Source organism: Ixodes scapularis, unplaced genomic scaffold (assembly GCF_016920785.2).
Source record: "Ixodes scapularis isolate PalLabHiFi unplaced genomic scaffold, ASM1692078v2 PGA_scaffold4__175_contigs__length_147842914, whole genome shotgun sequence".
Taxonomy (NCBI): domain Eukaryota; kingdom Metazoa; phylum Arthropoda; class Arachnida; order Ixodida; family Ixodidae; genus Ixodes; species Ixodes scapularis.
In genome coordinates, this window is record NW_024609879.1 from 55893482 (window position 1) to 55910410 (window position 16929).

Here is a 16929-nt window from a genome sequence, read left to right on the forward strand (position 1 = left end):
GAGGATTAACGAGATGCTCGGCAAGCGCCGCGCCGCTCGTTTCTTAAAATGTTGGTGCTTAGTGTCGGTATCACACTTCCTGACGCCTTGCAGGACAACTCGAAGACAGCGCACAAATACCGGTGATATAAAAAAACAAGAAAAAACATTGAGGTGAATGTTACCTGTCTATTTGAGCGAGCATCTCCGGCGTCGGCAGTTTGGCAAAACTTTCAGCGAGCAGAGCGCAGCTCAGTTCCACCGGATGCTCCAGCGTGTGAGACACGGTTGACCAACTGCGCAATAATAAGAAATTAAAGAAAATTACACGCGTCATCTCTCACACAATGGGTGCACTGCGCTGCTGCTGCAAAACACGACATCGACACTTTCTCCTGTATCAGGAGAAAGTGTATCAGGAGTCGGGCAAGGTGTTAAATGTGCACTTTGCATCACACTCTAGTCGGATGCAAGTTTCGAATGCGGCATGTAAACGCCACCACGTACCAGCCACGGCACAAAATCGTTGCGCAAACCAACCTTAAAAGGCAGACCCATGGCGAGTCCTCAGGGCGACGTGCACTCTTAGAAAAAAGGGTACGGATAGTCCTCCCTTACGGGACGAACCGTCTTGTAACCTATGTTCCTTTAGAAAGGGAGAAACCTTCGTCCCTGAAGCAGGGGAGCAAAGTTCCTCCGTCGCTTGCATCTCAATATGGCGGCCCCGAATCGAGCAAATCGAGCCCAATAAAGCTTAACGAGAACGCTACGTCTCTTGTACGGGACGAGAGCAGCAGCAAATGAAAGCGTAACACGAACTTTCCGCAAACTGTGTTTATTTCCGAAGCCAGATTCCCCTCACAGGTACAGAAACCTGCGTTTCGAAAGCAGTTACTCAGTCTTCTCGTCGACAGCACTGCGATGTTAAACGGAGATAACCAACACCCAGTTACTTCGCGCACTTTGCGTCTTACCTTTGGTGTTCCTCGAGTCACAATTCCTTCGTCAACCGCACATCACGGAGAAGGGCAAACTCACTCCGCGAAACCAAAAGCCGCCCTCGAAAGAACTAACTCGAAGCCGCTGTTTATCGCGTAGCGTTAAAGAAGGTTAAATCGGTAGCCACCAGATGGCGGGGTCAAGCAGAGTAATTGCAAGTAGCTAGGCTAGGTGGCGCTAGGTACCGCCCAATTCATGTTCTACAAATAATAACTTGCTTCTTTAAGGCCACTTGCGCTTGAGGATCCTCTACTATTCACACATGACACCTATTACACTTAATACAAGCATCAGGTGAACATACATTAAGCACATGCACTGCACACACAAATATCAATACAACGAACGGAACACCACACTAGCCCGAACACTACACCCGTGCTCTGCCTTTCCGTCTTTTATACTGGTCGTTTTGAACGTGCGGAACTTTTCGGTGACTCCCTAAGCAATAAAAATTATTCCCAGCATGTTGATTTTTTCCCAGCAATGTCATACCTCTGAGAGCATTTTGAATGGCTCAGGGGTTGAATCTCTTATTAAAAAGTAAACGCTCAATCATGCCGTAATTATTTGAAAGCCAATAAATCAAGCCGCTCCAATGCGGTTCGAAGCCATGAGTTTGTTTCCCCACACGGCACGTCGTAGCCTGTATTTCTATTTGTTTTTCTATTTGTGCTGTTCGCGCAAAGCTGCAATTGCCGTTTGAATTAATCTCTGTAGAGCGGATATTCAGTCAGCTGGAAGTGATGCTCCACGGACTGAGAAATTGCTTTTCGATCAACTTGAATGCAGTCAAAGCCGCGACTTGCGGCAGGTGTTAAGTGTGCGGAGCTACGCCGTGGCGAGCCCGAAAACTTCTAGCGCTCATCCCAGCGCGCCACGGAGGGCAGTTTCTCCAGCAACCGTAGTATAATTAAACAACAAAATAAAGGGTAGCTTTTTTTTTTTTTTCGATTTTACCTACTATTGTTTTTAATGCCGAAATTCCATACTGTAAATATACGTACTTTACGTCACGATTTTGTACTGTTCAGTCCTTGCCCCTGAGCGCAATCGCTCTCGGGGACGAGACAATTCCGACAGTCACATTGGCCACTGTACGATAGGAGCTTCTACTGTTCAGACCAGCGTTCCAATCCCTCAAGTGGTAATAAACCTTTTTAATGTAAAACGGAATGTCAACCTGCGACACCCCCCCGCCCCCTCCGATCACAACCCGACCAGCGGCATCAATGCCCAACAGTTTACGATCTCATCTTCTTGTTATACCACTGATACCCGAACACATGGTCACATCGGCGATAATTCCAGTCTTCTGTTCACAACCCAACACTGCCATCACGATGTTGCAGCTATGTTGCTGACACGCACAAACACAGAACCACGTTGAACGCCGGTTGCACTCGGCATCGGAAAACACAACCGAACTCAGGGGGGAAGGCACGCAGGCAGCCGGCAGCAAAACCTGCCTGTCTTGAACGCAGTTCCTGCGGTTTCCATAACGTCGAAAACGTCGACACAGCTCCGCGTGCTTTTGCTACTGTAGTCTGTAGTGCTGCAGTGGCTGTAGTTCCGTGCCGCGTGAGTCCCGCAATCCGGAGACGGCCATCCCCCAGTGTACGTGGCGCTGCTGGCACTGCTCCGGAACTTCGCTGTTTCTAGCGGCTTCGTTTGCTCGTTTGATAAAATTAGTGATAAAAACGTCAATGCAACCGAAATGTTTTGCACGTTTAGACTAGAAGACGGAATTACAGGCGGCCTTCGCTGCTGCTGAAGCTCAATCAACTCAACAGCTATTTATTAAACAACGTGCGCGACCTGCTCGAAAAACGAAACCGAAAGACAATGAGTCGGGAGGGCGAAAGCTTTCACCCGTCTGCCTGGAGAAGGAGAAAAACGTTTCTTTCCTCCCCTTTTCTCGCGTCCGCTTGGGGGCGCGTCGGTAGAAGGGAGGAAGGCGCGCAGTTGCTACTTTTTTCCTCCATTTTTTCTTAGAGTGTGCGCCTCGGTAGCGGACTGTTTCCGCATCGCGAGGGGACCGCGGCTGAGCCTGGCGGTGACGAGGTTGCGGAGGGAGGGAGCTATGATGCATTCTTAACTCGGATATGACTATTCGTGACTCGAGCAGAACGGACGGTCCGTAACGGGAAAACACTAAACTTCCCCTGAACGGGTCCTTTCACAATTTCAGGTCCCCTCTTAAGGCTTACGTGATTGGATGTTATTGGCGGTAGGATCTGTTGGAAAGCGAACAAACGCGACTGTTAAACTCGCCAACACGTCCAAGTTAGCAGTCAAGAGCCCGTTTTTTATATGGTGCCTGGAGCGCGTCTCCGACGGGTGTGTTTAGGGTCCTATCTCTCCCATACACCTGAAGGAGTCCCGAAGTGGCACCAGATGACGTCACAGAAGCCGGAGTGTCATGCTGTAGGATAAGGCGATCCTGGCGGTAGGTCGTAAAAACACTGGCAAGAATCACGAGCCAATGCGAGTGTCGCTGTCGTCGTGGCGTTCCAGGCGTCTCAACTTCTTGCTGCTGTAACTTCTGTGAACTTCCACAATGAAGAGCGACCTGCTGCAAATCAGGCTTCTGCCACGTGCACCACAGCTGCTGGGACACCGCCGGGGTCGCAGTCGGCGACAGCATAGACATTTATGACGTCATCACGCGAACGTCGAGGGGCCACGTTTTTGGACGCGCTGAGCGCACCTGACGAAGACGCATTCAAGGCACCATAGTTTGTATGCTTTCATCTACATTTCGAAAATGTTTCTCGAAATGTGAGAGTTATATGACAATAAATGCTACAATTCGTAAAGTACGCGAGCGTTCATCCTCGCATACTTGCGTTTCTGTTGCCTATCTGTTTTGTGTTTAAGATCAGCCGTCAGTCGGGAAAAGAAAAATCACTTGTGTAAAAAAAGATGGGCAAAGCAGTATATTTCAAGTGTGTTGACTGGGCCTCGCCGCTACTCTGTGCGAGCTTGCTACAACGCCAGCCAACATAAAGTTCGAGCTTTATTATGAAGGAATAGATGCTCGCTGATGTTACATTGAAATAAAACGAACCCTTGATGTTACGTAAGCTGTTTTTAATCTTATTTTCTGGTTGGTTACGCAGCGGAAAACTGCAGTCGTGTGATCACAGCGGGCCGCTTTCATAGGTCTCAAACGGCGACAGCGCTTTGCTAGTCCCCTCTAAGATGGCGTCGGAAAGAAATCTGGCGCCGCGTCCGACAGACGATGGGAGAATCCGCACAAGGTCCACTGTCAAGAGTGGCGACTCCTATGGGTCACTGGAGTCGCGAATACTCGTCTTCATGACATGTGCTTCAATTCTAAAAGAAGCACCGAAACAATCGGCAGTCACTTGCTCATTCTAACAAAAGGCAACTCTGTACGCTGTAAAAACAGCTGGTGCGCTAGTTTATCCACATGTCGCGGGAAGGTCAATCATTGCGAAGTGGCAAGAGAGGCGGTCTAAGCGAATGAAACATGTTCGAAAAGCCAATCAGCGCTGGGCTTTTAACCGTGCCATTTTGTATGCCCAGTGTACCACGCGAATCGCATATCGGGTCATAAAGCTTGATTCACATGGTGCGATTTTGCTTCCGATTTCGTGGCTGCTGCGTTCAACACACGTTGGAAGAAATACATTTAGGTGGTGACTCTGGCCGCTCTTCCCGCGGGGAGCGAGCGATCAGATCGTGTTCGGAGCTAGCCTCGAACCAGGAGTATACTCTGTTTCACCTTAGGATGTACCGCAGGAAAGGCTACAAGCGCGACCTCCTTGCTCTGGGGCACATCTCGGCGGCACAAGCTCTCGTGACTTAAAAGCGGCTGCCAACGCTATGAGCTCGCGCTTCTAGCCTTCGCTGTGGTACAACATGAGGTAAAATGAAGCATAGTTAGTTCCGCGCCACCACGGAGGGCGCTGAGGTGCGAGCACCGTGGGTATGAGGTTTCTCCTCGGCGGCCACGGTGTCGGGGGCGTAGCTTGCTCGCTTTTTTCGCGGTGTGGTGGTGGTGTGAGGCCAGTGGCTGGCCTCATGCTTGGCTTTGGTGCCGTGTCGATCACAGGTGCCATCATCGTGCACGAAGGTGAGCCTTAACCCGAAGAAGAAGTTATGCTATAAGGATGGGAAATGCGTGCTTTGTTCCCAACTGCAATTCGCGGTACCGGAACTGCGCAGAGCGAGTGTCCTTGTTTAAAGCTCCATCGAATGACGCTCGCCTGGAGCAGTGGTGTCGTGCAATCCCGAGGGCAGATCGCAAGTTACTACCTAGTCTTCTGATCTTCTTGACCAAGTGAAGATCAAGCTTGACACTCTAATTTCTGTCGAAGATTAGGAATGCGAAGATGTCCGGACAGAAAAGGCTGAAGAAACCAAAACTGTAGACTGCATACTATATTATGTAACTGGGTTTTTGAGTGTGAAAATGAAAAACGCTACGCGCTCCCTGCATGCCGATCCGCTTTCAGCATCGACAAGAACAGCAATAAAATGCTTAGGTGGGCCAGTTGGTACATCATGGGAAATAAGCGCCCAAATAACAGGGACAAAAAGTAGAATAACAACGACACAGGGCGCACTCACAACTGAGTTGTGAGTGCGCCCTGTGTCGTTGTTATTCTACTCTTTGTCCCTGTTATTTCGGCGCTTATTTCCCACGAAAAGAACACTTTTGATGAAGCAGCACTGACAAACATGAAGAACAAGGAGGCATTATACACTCTAGCAAGAAACTTTTCCAGCTACCGAAGAAAGCGGAACAGTTCTTCGTGGAAAATAAAAGCCACCAGACTGTCTACTGGGACACAATCGACAGTGTTATTCACACATGCACAATAACGTTTCCATGCGCTGAACACAAAGAATAAACAATTGCCCAGTTGCTCCACTACTACTTCAGCATGCGAATGCGACAACACTGTAAGCATATTAAAATGAGTAGGAACAAACAAGCTCAAGAATAGAAGAAATCAGCAAAGCAGAACTCGTCTTAGTTTAAGAGCATGGGAGAGAAACGCAGGATGTAGGAGATAGCGTTCTTTGGTAGTATGCAGTGAATTCACCTTTTGTGTACATTTTAAAGCAAAAATACGTGTCAGGTATTTTGTTACCTTAAGACGGGGTGACATCATATTATGAGAGTATAAATGAAAAGGGATTTATGTCCTATAACCGCTACTATTGTTTGACTTTCAGTCATTGTGTCATCATGTCAGTCAGTATGTCATCATACTGTGTCGTCATTTCAGTCACTATGCCATCATAAATAAAAATGTTTCTGCTCACAAGGTTTTTATGTTCCACAGTACAACTTGACATTGTATGTATAAACCATTTGTACTGCTATATTCTTTATGCGCATGTAAAGAATTATTTAGGCCCCACTATGTAACATTATTAGAATTCAATTTTTTTAATAAAAAGGCAGGAATAGGGTGGGAAAAGTCACCCCACGTCCTATAAAGCCACGCAATGTGTAAACAATTTACGGAACTCTTACCAAACATGCTGTTCGACAAAGCATGCGAGCACGACCCAGCTGTTTACTCTAAATTACTCTAAATTAATAAAGGCCCAGTAAATTATGCAGGGAAGTTTTATATTTATACGAGTATTTTTGTCACGTTGAGTCATCATCGGAATGTTCTCGTTTAAAATAACAGAAACCGCACGGGGGGGAAGGCAATCTGTGCCAGTGCGCCAACATAAATCCATCATTTCACTACACAGTATACAGGGACCGAGTAAAAAAACCACAATGTCCTTCACAAGTCCTCTATACAAGCCTTCACAAGCCCCTTTATACTTGAGCGCCATCTATCCCCATGCGAGTGAAGTGCGCTCGGTGCGCCGAACATAATGTGGTCGCCGCGTGAGACAGAGAGTCATCACCTGAATGTATTTCTTCCACCGTGGTTCAACACCGCAACCTCCACCGCAAATTTCGTTCTTTCATTTTGTTCTATTTTCTTTTTTTCTTTTTTTAACGAGCGGCGTCATTTGTGGAATCGCAAGTAGAAGCGCCCCATGTGAATCAGGCTTAGGAAATATGGAACAAACTTCTGGCTGCTATTTGTTATGTTAATTGCAGAGACAGATTCCCCGCGAGCTATGTGGGTAACTGCCGCATGAGCATAATTTAAGCACCAAGGTATCTCTCCAAAAAACATTACAGAGTTTTGTTCACCGTGGAAATGAACTACGGATCGTGGACCACTCGGTTTCCGCTCAAATGTAGCGCTAGAAGTCCGAACCAGGTGCCAAAGTTTAAGGACTGACTGTTATTCTGTTCTAAAAGCTACGTGGTTCTTTCACATTTTCACTGCGAAAGTGGCCGCCGACAGCGCTCTCGAATAAATGAAGCTGCATTGCGTCAGCTACCAAAATGTGCAAAAACGCGCACCATTTTTCCATTGAAATTTTGGGAAAATTGCTTATAAAATTCGAACAAGATAACGGCTAATTCTGAAGCTTTGGCATCTGTTTCGAACCCTCACCGCTATACATTTGAGCTGAGAATGAGTGTTTGGCAATCTGTAGTTTAGTTTTGTGGTGAAAAAGGGACACTGTAAACTTTTTTTGGGACACGCTGCATATACTTTTCCACTGATTACTGCAGACGCATGTGCGGCGTCTGATATTCCGCAGAAGAGAGCTAATGCGCATGCTCAGAACTCACGCCACAGCCCAGGAGACAAAGATGGCAGATCGCAGAAATCAATTAGTGGAATGTTCTATAGTGCGTGATGGACAGAGTGATTCGTATAGCTCACCGAAGCTAACGATGTGTAAATCTGCCAGACATGCTTATGTATTGAACATTATGACGTATACTTACATGAATCCGAATTTGACGTGCGCCTCCGTGGCATCCGCTTTATCGCTGTCCCCTGGAATAGATTTCCTGCGAACGTAAAACGATAAAAAAATAACGCCGCTTGCTACAATGCGCGCAATGTCCAATGCGTTTCCATAACCTGACACTAAGGAAACTTCATGCGTGTAAACCTCTCTACAAAACACGGGTTGGATCCGGAACTGCGTTATACGAAGCGTAACAAACAAATAACAAAATCAATGGCACAGTTTGACTGAAAAACGATTAGGTAACAGTAAAACTGAGAGAATTAGTTTTTTCACCCCATTGTGTAGAAACGTTTTTATTTTATTTTTTATCATAATTGCTAGCATGGTTATTTGAGGGTGTACCTGCTAAAACTTTCTTGTAAGATCGGCAATATGACGCCAACAAAAATTAAAAAGAATAACTATTAAGAGGTAGCTCATTTATAATTATCAAACATTTGTAACAGCGCCATTCAGTATAGACACCGCACAAAAATGTCAATGATTGGCCCACAGCATTTCCAGCGAGGAAGAGGATACGGGTACAGTACTTGCGTGCATCCGGTGATTTTATAGCAACAGTATAGTCAAATCAGTAAGTTGAATTAGCTGATGCAGTGAGAGGATGCTGAAAGCAGTTGTACGCCCTGCCCGTCTCGGTGTGAATGAACAACCTACCGGCTTCCGATCGTGAAATCAATGCAGCGTGACGCACTGCTTCCAAAAGATACCAGGGTAGCAATCGCACTTCACTGGCAAAACATTTCTTACTTACAGCGTTAGCCAGTGTCACCATACCTGAAGGGCATTAAAATGTTCATCACCTAAGGGGCTTTGGCTTTTCAAAACAAGTATTCCAAGTTGGTGAACTCAAATTCACTTTATCGATTGCTGATCTGCAGTAGCGAAACTTGGGCTAGTGTCTGACGTGGATGTAACGTCTGCCCTATAGAGTCATCAGGAAGGATGGATGAATTGATGCTAATGACCAGACTTTTACTATCGGGTGGTAGCGTTCGATACTTCCTTACGCTTTCCATTAAGTTTTGTCGTAAATTCCGTACCTCGTTAAGTCGCTTCTCTAGACCTTTTCCACCGATCTTTTAACTCCTTTTTCTGGGGATCGTATTTTTTTCTCCCCCGTTCTTCCATCTTCGCCAGCTAAAAATATCGGGTGGTAGCATGCGATACTTAGCCTAACGCTCTCCAAAAAAATTTGCCTTAAATTCCGTATCTCGTTAAGCCGCCTCTCTAGACCTTTTCGAATAATCTTCCAACTCCTTTTTTGCGATCGTAATCTTTTCTCCTCCGTTCTTCCAATTTCGCCAGCAAAAACCCGACGCTCCTGACAGATCCATTACCATGCGGCAGCGAAACAATATATTACATTTGTATTCGAAGTACAGCGGGCTTTGGTCTTGGCCCTTTTATTACGGAGGCGGTAATGGATTTCGCAAAAGCACTGTGCTCTGCAGGCGAAAATAAAAGAACGGAGGGGAAAAATGCATAAAGCCCATAATGCGTCTATCTCTGGAACGTTAGCCTTTTAAGTCTTTGTCCATGATACTACAGTTCTAGCCCCATTTGATAATAGCGTTCAATATTGGTCTAATTGGAATACCACCATTAAAGTCTTTCAACGCAGACGAAAAGAACAAAACAGCGGCGAGGAGCACACCACGGCGCTTTCGTGTGTTCGTCTCCAGCTGTTCTTTTTTTTGTTGTTGTTGTTTCTTAGGTTGCTAGTTCCTAATAATGCTGGGGGCGTTGGTACGTCAGTCAGGCAGAATTCGGTCTTTACTAAATAGAGCCCACAGAGCGATAAAACAAGATTGCATTTTGCAACTTTACATCTGGAGAAGAGCTGCCACAGTTTCCGTCTGCGCCGGTAGCATAAAATTAGGGCGAGTCTTTGCGTGGACTGTTATCAGACTCGCCGGCCACGAATACATGACACCAGAAACCCTTCATAAAATGTAATACAATAAAGTATGCTAATGTTGCGCTTTTACAAAACACTTTGCAAGGTATTGTTGAAGTATATTTTAGACTTACTAATAGTATAATAAACGTACAGATTGGTTTGAGGCGCGGACCACACCGCTAAAATAGGAAGTACGCAAAACGTATATCGGTTGTTTAGTCGAAAAACAGAAACTTGTTTTCTCACCTAGTAAAAAAACTACGCGTTACCGGACATTCAATCTCCATCTAAATGTAGCTGTTGCGGCTGGGACTACTCTATACAAGTTTCAAAAGTTATTGTTATCTTATCCAAAAAGCTATTACCGATTTTTGTTTAACTTTAGTGAGAAAACGGCGACCAACGGAGCTCCTGATTACATGAATATAAGTGGTAAACGCAACAGAGAAAACTCATTTTCTCGTCAAAATTTAAAAAAGAATCGTAGATAACCTTATGAATTTTTTAACAGTATGTTCTGAAACTGTGGTATCTGGTCCGGACCGCACGCGCTGCTTTTGGGCGAAGACTGCCCGTTCAGCAATGCGTAGTTAAAGTTTCAAGGGAGAAAAAACACGGTTCTGTTTTCTTCAAAACACGCATTATATTAAAAGTACTCTTGCAACAGTGAAAGTATAGTTTTTAAGTGTATTTTTTCGTTATTAATGGCTCTGGTATATGAAATACCACTTGGCCCAGCCCATATTTCCCCGTCGAGCGTGGCTACTTTGCAGGCGTTTCTACGTGTCCAGCCCGACCTGAGCGTGCCGTTGAAGGCAAGACGCCACCTCCGGTTGGCAGCCAGGCATTCCAGGCGCAGGCCCAGGGCCGTGAACGTGTTTCCGTCGCTCCGGTCCAGCGTGAAGGTGCACGGCAGGCTGTAGGTACAGCCGTCCGCCGTGTACAGGCAAAGCCACAGCTCGGCCACCTGGTTCTTGAACCTCGAGAAGCAGACCACCATCCTCTGGCCGGCCGCGTTGCATCCGTAAAAGAACAGCCTGTCTTGAGCCTGGTGGGAGAAGCGCGTCATTCACTGCACTGCTATACGTGCAGAAACTAAAAGAGAGAGAGAGAGAGACTAGAGCGCGCTCGGACTATTCGCAACTTTCAGCGATGGTGGTGCCGCGGTGTGAGAGTCGCGCTCCCTAACTCCTGGATGATAGGCTTCAGAATAAAGGTGCTTGCTATCCCCTTTCTGGCGTGAAAAAATAATGAAAGGCTCTAATAGAGCTCGTTTATAGCAAAACTAGAATTACTTACGAGTCGTAGACAGAGCCTCGTACCGCTGTTCTACGACGATCATCCAGATGACAGCCATTTTGATGGGCACCAGTGCGCCCCCTATAGGTCGTGAAAGTTGCGAATGGTGCCTGTAACGCGTCTCCAACTGGTGTGTTTACCGCGTCCAAAAAAGTGGTCCCTCGATTTCCGCCTGATGACGTCATAGAAGTGTCATGCTGTCGCCGGTCGTGAACCTGGCGGCGTCCCAACAGTTGTGCTGTGTGTAGCAGACGCCTGTTCTGCTGCACGTCGCTTTCCACTGTGACAGTCCCCAGAATTGGGGGGCGCCTGGGAACGCCGTGACGACAGCGACACTCGCGCTCGCTCGTGCTTTTCGCCAGCATTTCTACGGCCAACCGTCCGGATCGCGACAGCCAACAGCATGACACTCCGGCTTCTGTGACGTCATTTGTTGCCACTTGGGGACCACGTTTGATGTATGGGCAGGATAGGACGCTAAACATACCAGTTGGAGACGCGATCCAGGCACCATACTCGTACGTTAGAACGTAGAACTCTAATTGAATGGATGATTGGGCAGACCAAATGCCAGCTGTCTTTTTATCTACTTATAGTTTGAACGCGTTCTTAGAATGAGTCGAGACAAGGGCAGCTGGTTTTGCGTTGCCTACTAATCCTTACAACCAGAGCTCGGTGCTCTCACATCCTATTCCTGTACATTTCTGACGACCGTGCCGCCTTTTTGTTATCATTTCACAAGGACGAGAACGAAATCAAGCAAACGCTTATTCACGAACAAAATATATACTGGGTGTCAAAATTTCAAACTCTATTGTGATCTCAATCCTTCGCATTGAACATATGCCTGATGCTTTGGGCCCGCACTGAGATTTTTTCATGTTGCAGTAGTTATTTTTATTTGAGTTTTTGTCACTGTCATGTGTATTTTGATAATATTTTGAGCTTCAATTATGAGTTATTCGTATTTATTTGTGAAGAGTTTACCTCTTGAACATGACAACCATTACTTTTTCTCATAATTGTGCAACAATTCTTTATGTCTTGTGATTCTCGAATATTCAATAGAGCTGTCATGACTTTTATTGAGTAGGTTCTAAGGTTTAGATTCTTAAAGACGTGCTTATATTTAGTACGCAGGAATATGTTAGAGATTTTTTTGTATGTTTATGTATTTCTCTAAAATGCTGTAGTTGCTGTAAACTAGAGGGTGGTGAGGGGGGGGGGGGGGGGGAGAGGCCTCAGTTAGGCAGAAATGTCCTTTGTATTTCCTTCCATACAGGGCTTGGTCTGTAAAAATTCAATTAAATTTAAAGCTTCATATATTCACGAACTAAGCAACATGGTTACCAATGAATTCCCTCAAAAAAGACTCGACAGCTTCAGAATGTCAGCCGATGTTTTGCTAAGACATTTTTCATTCTCAGGACCTGAGAAAACTGCATTTTTCTGTCACCAAGGTGATAAGAAGGGCAGGGATGTCCTTCAGTTGTCCAGCGCCAAACGATTGCGCATGGTCGAGGCCGACATCAGAAAGATGCGCTCTGTCGTTCTTATTCTCTCCCTAACGCAAGAGAAACGCAGTTCTGTCACCCTGAGGCTTCCAGGATGCTTTTCATTCCAGGGTATGCTTGTATGTGTGTGTCTGTGTGTGCGTGTGGGGAGGTGTACGTGTGTGTTTGTGTGGGTTTTCCCAGAACCGATTTAATGCTAGAGCTCTATTAAAAAAAATAACAGAAAAGTGCAACGCAATTAAAAGTGCTAACGCGTAAATTCCTCCATATGCATAGCTTATGATCTCAATCGGTGCATAATTATACGGATTTGGCGGAATGTTGCAAGAGTCCGGGGTTAAAAGAATCTCACGACCAAACACCCAGGGTAGCTCGAAACACGGCGCGGATTACATGGAACAAAACGAGGAACGGTGAATACTTGGCCAAGCTCGGACGAAGGTCGGGGACGTTCCATCTCCCACTCCAGCGGGGAGCAGACGGCGTTGATGTGGACGGGGTCATCGCCCTCGCTGGGGTCCGCGGGGAGGAACCGACGGCCACGCCGGGCCAAGGAGTACGAGAGGCTACCCACGGCCACCAGGTACCGGAACAGGTAACCCGCACCTATCGGGAAAAACAAACAAGGTATAAAACTTGGTCCTGTGGTATTAGAGAAGGCTACGCACTCAAACATTTTACGTCCGAAAGTCACCTGTGCACTGCTAATACACCACGCAAGAGACAGTGAGCAGACACCTGCCTGAGGTGTTCTTCTTCCTCGTATAAAGTTCCAATTGGTCATACACAAACTGTCTGCAAACATGTTGGAAGCCTATTTGTGTACGAGGGGAACGTGATTCGACCATGCCCGATAAATCTGTCATCATATCTGCTGCGGACACCCTTCATTTTGTACGATGCATTAGGGTGTGACTGCGGTCTTAGAAGTGTAAACGGATTTATCCAGAGACATAGACCCGCGGTAAAAAGCGATACAGTATACTATTTTTATGCCGCCCTTAACGAAGTATACCCAAGGTAAATTTCTAGTATTACGGACCGTGTATTGAACACATACTTTGAGTAGGTGCACCTTAGTGGCCAGACTGAGTCGACTTTGGACATCACTGCTAATATACGAGGTACTTATCCACGTACGTTAAAAGTGTACTTCAAATATTAAAAGTACGCTCAAATCATACTTCTGGTGTACATTTTTTTTAATAAAAGTATAGGATTTGTATGCTATTTTCGTATTGCTTTTCATCTAGGGCACCCATGGTTACACCCTCTCATAGCCCATATTTTGAGTAAAACGTCCAATTTATTCGGAAAAAAAAACGTGCCGTTGCAAGAAACACCCTCACTCGACAAGGTGTAAAACGGGTGTGGGAAGGGCGCTGCTGCGGGAGAGAGTGGATGTGTTCTTTAGGGAAGATCGTTTTAGCGATTATTTTTAATATTCGTTGCCTATTGCAACGTTTTTTTCTCTTTTTTTATTTTTTTTATTCGGTGATACCATTTTTGATTTGTAAAACGTACTGGTACCAATAAGAAAGGGAGCTAAATCAGGGTGGCGTTACCGAAGAAAAAAAAAAGACTCCGGACTGTTTCGTGGTGGTTGTGCTAGGGGTCAACAAAAGAAAAAGCCGTCCATAAAAATTTCTTCCCGTCAACTATTTTTTTCCAGACGCTAATTGAGCTGCGGTCCCAAGTAAAGCGGCAGTACATTCCTAGCACAGCATATACAAGACAGCCTGCGGTCTCGGTATGAGGACCTTGCTTGTATGACCGTCCCCTCGAATTTATCATACTGTCTTTAGTCACGTTCGAAGCATTCATACCTGGGCAATTTCATTGCGAATCATGAGGGAAAACAATTCGTGTATCAAAAACGTTTAAAGAAAAATATATATGCTTGGCAAATTCTTCTTTAGGACAAAACTGAAAGCCATTTTTGCGTCATATATGTTTTGGCTTTCGAGTACACGGCTGCTAAATGACCGAAGAGGGGTTTTCAGTTTTGGACGTTCGTCACAGGCAGGGATGGGCAAAATACATCCAAATATTATCGAAATACAAATACAAAATACTTCGTCAAAATGTATTTAATTACAAATCTAATTACATTTCCAAAAAAGCATTTAAATACAAGATACAAATACAACCAAATGTATTTGGTCTCCTCCAAATACTTTTCCAAATACATTCCTCAAAATTTGCGTCAGCGACTTGAGGGCACCTGCAACGGGTTTCTGGGTATCTCATTTTAATTTTGCATCGCACACTTGGGAGTTAGTGTGCGAGGCTCTAGTAACGTAATAGAAATATAATCACAAAAAATGTAATCAGCTTGGACGTAATAGGTGAAAAAAGTACAGAGCTTTAAGCAGCTTTTTTTGTCAATTACATTTTGGTATAGACCAACAAAGAACCGAGACGACCAAGACGCGCAGCACTAGCTAGAGAATATTTTATTGTTGCAACTCGCACCAGTTACGAAAATCTGGACAAGCCGCGCATTTAGAATGTTCCCGGCAAAAATATGGATGGAAATCAAGCTGTAAAACATCACAAGTTGTCACAGGCACTTAATTATTTAGGCAGTCTGTCTGTGAACGTCGATTTCGTCACTATTTTTGCTTTGGACTACCACCGTAATCACAAAGTTACTGAACACTTGTGCTTGATTGAGAGACACTGCATTCAGTGCAGAACGTAGTTTTCTTTCTGCTCTGGACAGTGACAATAAATTTGAGGGATGTATTTTTGCCCACAAAATTGTATTTAATTACAATTGTATTTGAAATACCCACATTTTAGTATTTAAATACACACGTCAAATACATTACCTAATTTGTAATTAAATACAAATGCAAAATACACAAAGTATTTAAAATACGTATTTTAAATACTTGTATTTGAAATACTGCCCATCCCTGGTCACAGGTTGCGCCTTTTGCGAGCTTCTTTAAGCTCAACAACCTTCCGCGAAAAAAAAAAATCTTTTTACGTGGCTATTACATTAAAAGCAAGGGCTACTCACAAAAGTGTTTTGTTGTTTTTGTATATTTATTTTTAATCCAGAACTTGGCCACTTTGGCGATAATTTACGAGGTTTGAAAGATGAGAACCTTTTTAACAGTCAGTTTTATGGCATAAATTATATATCAAATAAAAACTTAAACAAATACCTCGTGGCGAAAGCGATTCAACGAGCACAATATGGATATAATATTGGCGAAAACGGCTTGAATAGAAGACGACACCCTAAAAGAACAAATTTCAACATCAATTTTCACAAACATACCATTCTTAAATATTTCAGTGTTTTTCGTATGAAGAGCCCTCGTTATGGTCTAAAACATCTAATAAAAATTATTATATGGTTTGGACATTGAGATGCTTACATCTAAATGGACGAAAATATTCAAATTCTATTTTAAGATGCGAAGTTTGGTCGTCGTCATTTGAATGCATATTAATTAATTAATTATTGGCACCATGGCAGAATACTTGGTGTCTTCGATTTAACACACAGTTAAAGTAAATCTATTCCTAAGCCATATTCTAGATTTATTAAAATATTTTTTTGCAATTTGAATCGCGTTTAGTGACCTTTGAGCCTCGAAGTAAGAAGAATAAGGGTTTCCACTCGGCGGGAGGATGTTGTCAAGCTAAGTTACTATCCTCAATCCAGGTTTGACATCACTCGACGTTTTAACCTTTCAGAGAAAACGTGCTCTTGTTCCCAAAAGAATTGAATTTTCCAGCGTTCGCTGGAGATGGCCTCCTCTACAGCGTTCGCTCTGCTTGAATGGAAATAGGTGAGACGAGTTTCCCCTAAACTCTTCACCTGTCACAGTCTATAGTGATGGTTTGTTACAAGAAATGTACTAGGCGAGGGGCTATGTCACTATCCCGTAACCGGATTTAACATCACTCGGGTTTTAGTCTTTTCGTAAGGCAAACCCGTATGCGCCTAAAAGATAAAATTATTTACAAGTTTGAAATGTTTACTTTTTGGCATTCTGGGCTATGTTCAGTACTTTTCATGAATATGACTCTATTAGTAAGTAAAATGTTACTTTTCATTCGGCGAAAGGCTCTTGTACAGAGACCCGATTTCAATCAATCAATCAATTTTATCTAGTTGGAGCTGCGTGCAACATAGAGTTGCATAAATTTTGTTTCTACTCACGCTGAGGCCATGTCACGTACTACGAAGTATCGCACGAGTCTATCGTCTGCACCGAGGGGAAGAGCAACGGAAGTTGTATTGATTCTTTGTCTGATTGAGATTAATGTGGTACTTCCCGAGAGGCGGTTTTTGGTGTGATGACTAAATATTGTCACAAATATAAAGAAGAG

At 44.6% G+C, this 16929-nt stretch overlaps 1 protein-coding gene across 2 annotated transcripts in view; it reads right to left on the minus strand.

The window, feature by feature from the left end:
- Positions 1–16929, minus strand: part of LOC8031533 (prodigiosin synthesizing transferase PigC) — a 170580-nt gene that overhangs the window by 133065 nt on the left and 20586 nt on the right. For both annotated transcript variants that reach the window (XM_040222874.3, XM_040498595.2), the window contains 4 exons: positions 12998–13182; positions 10561–10811; positions 7832–7897; positions 165–275 (listed from right to left, as the gene is read on the minus strand). In XM_040222874.3, the coding sequence (XP_040078808.2) occupies positions 165–275; positions 7832–7897; positions 10561–10811; positions 12998–13182 (613 nt within the window). The remainder of the gene's footprint in view (positions 1–164; positions 276–7831; positions 7898–10560; positions 10812–12997; positions 13183–16929) is intronic.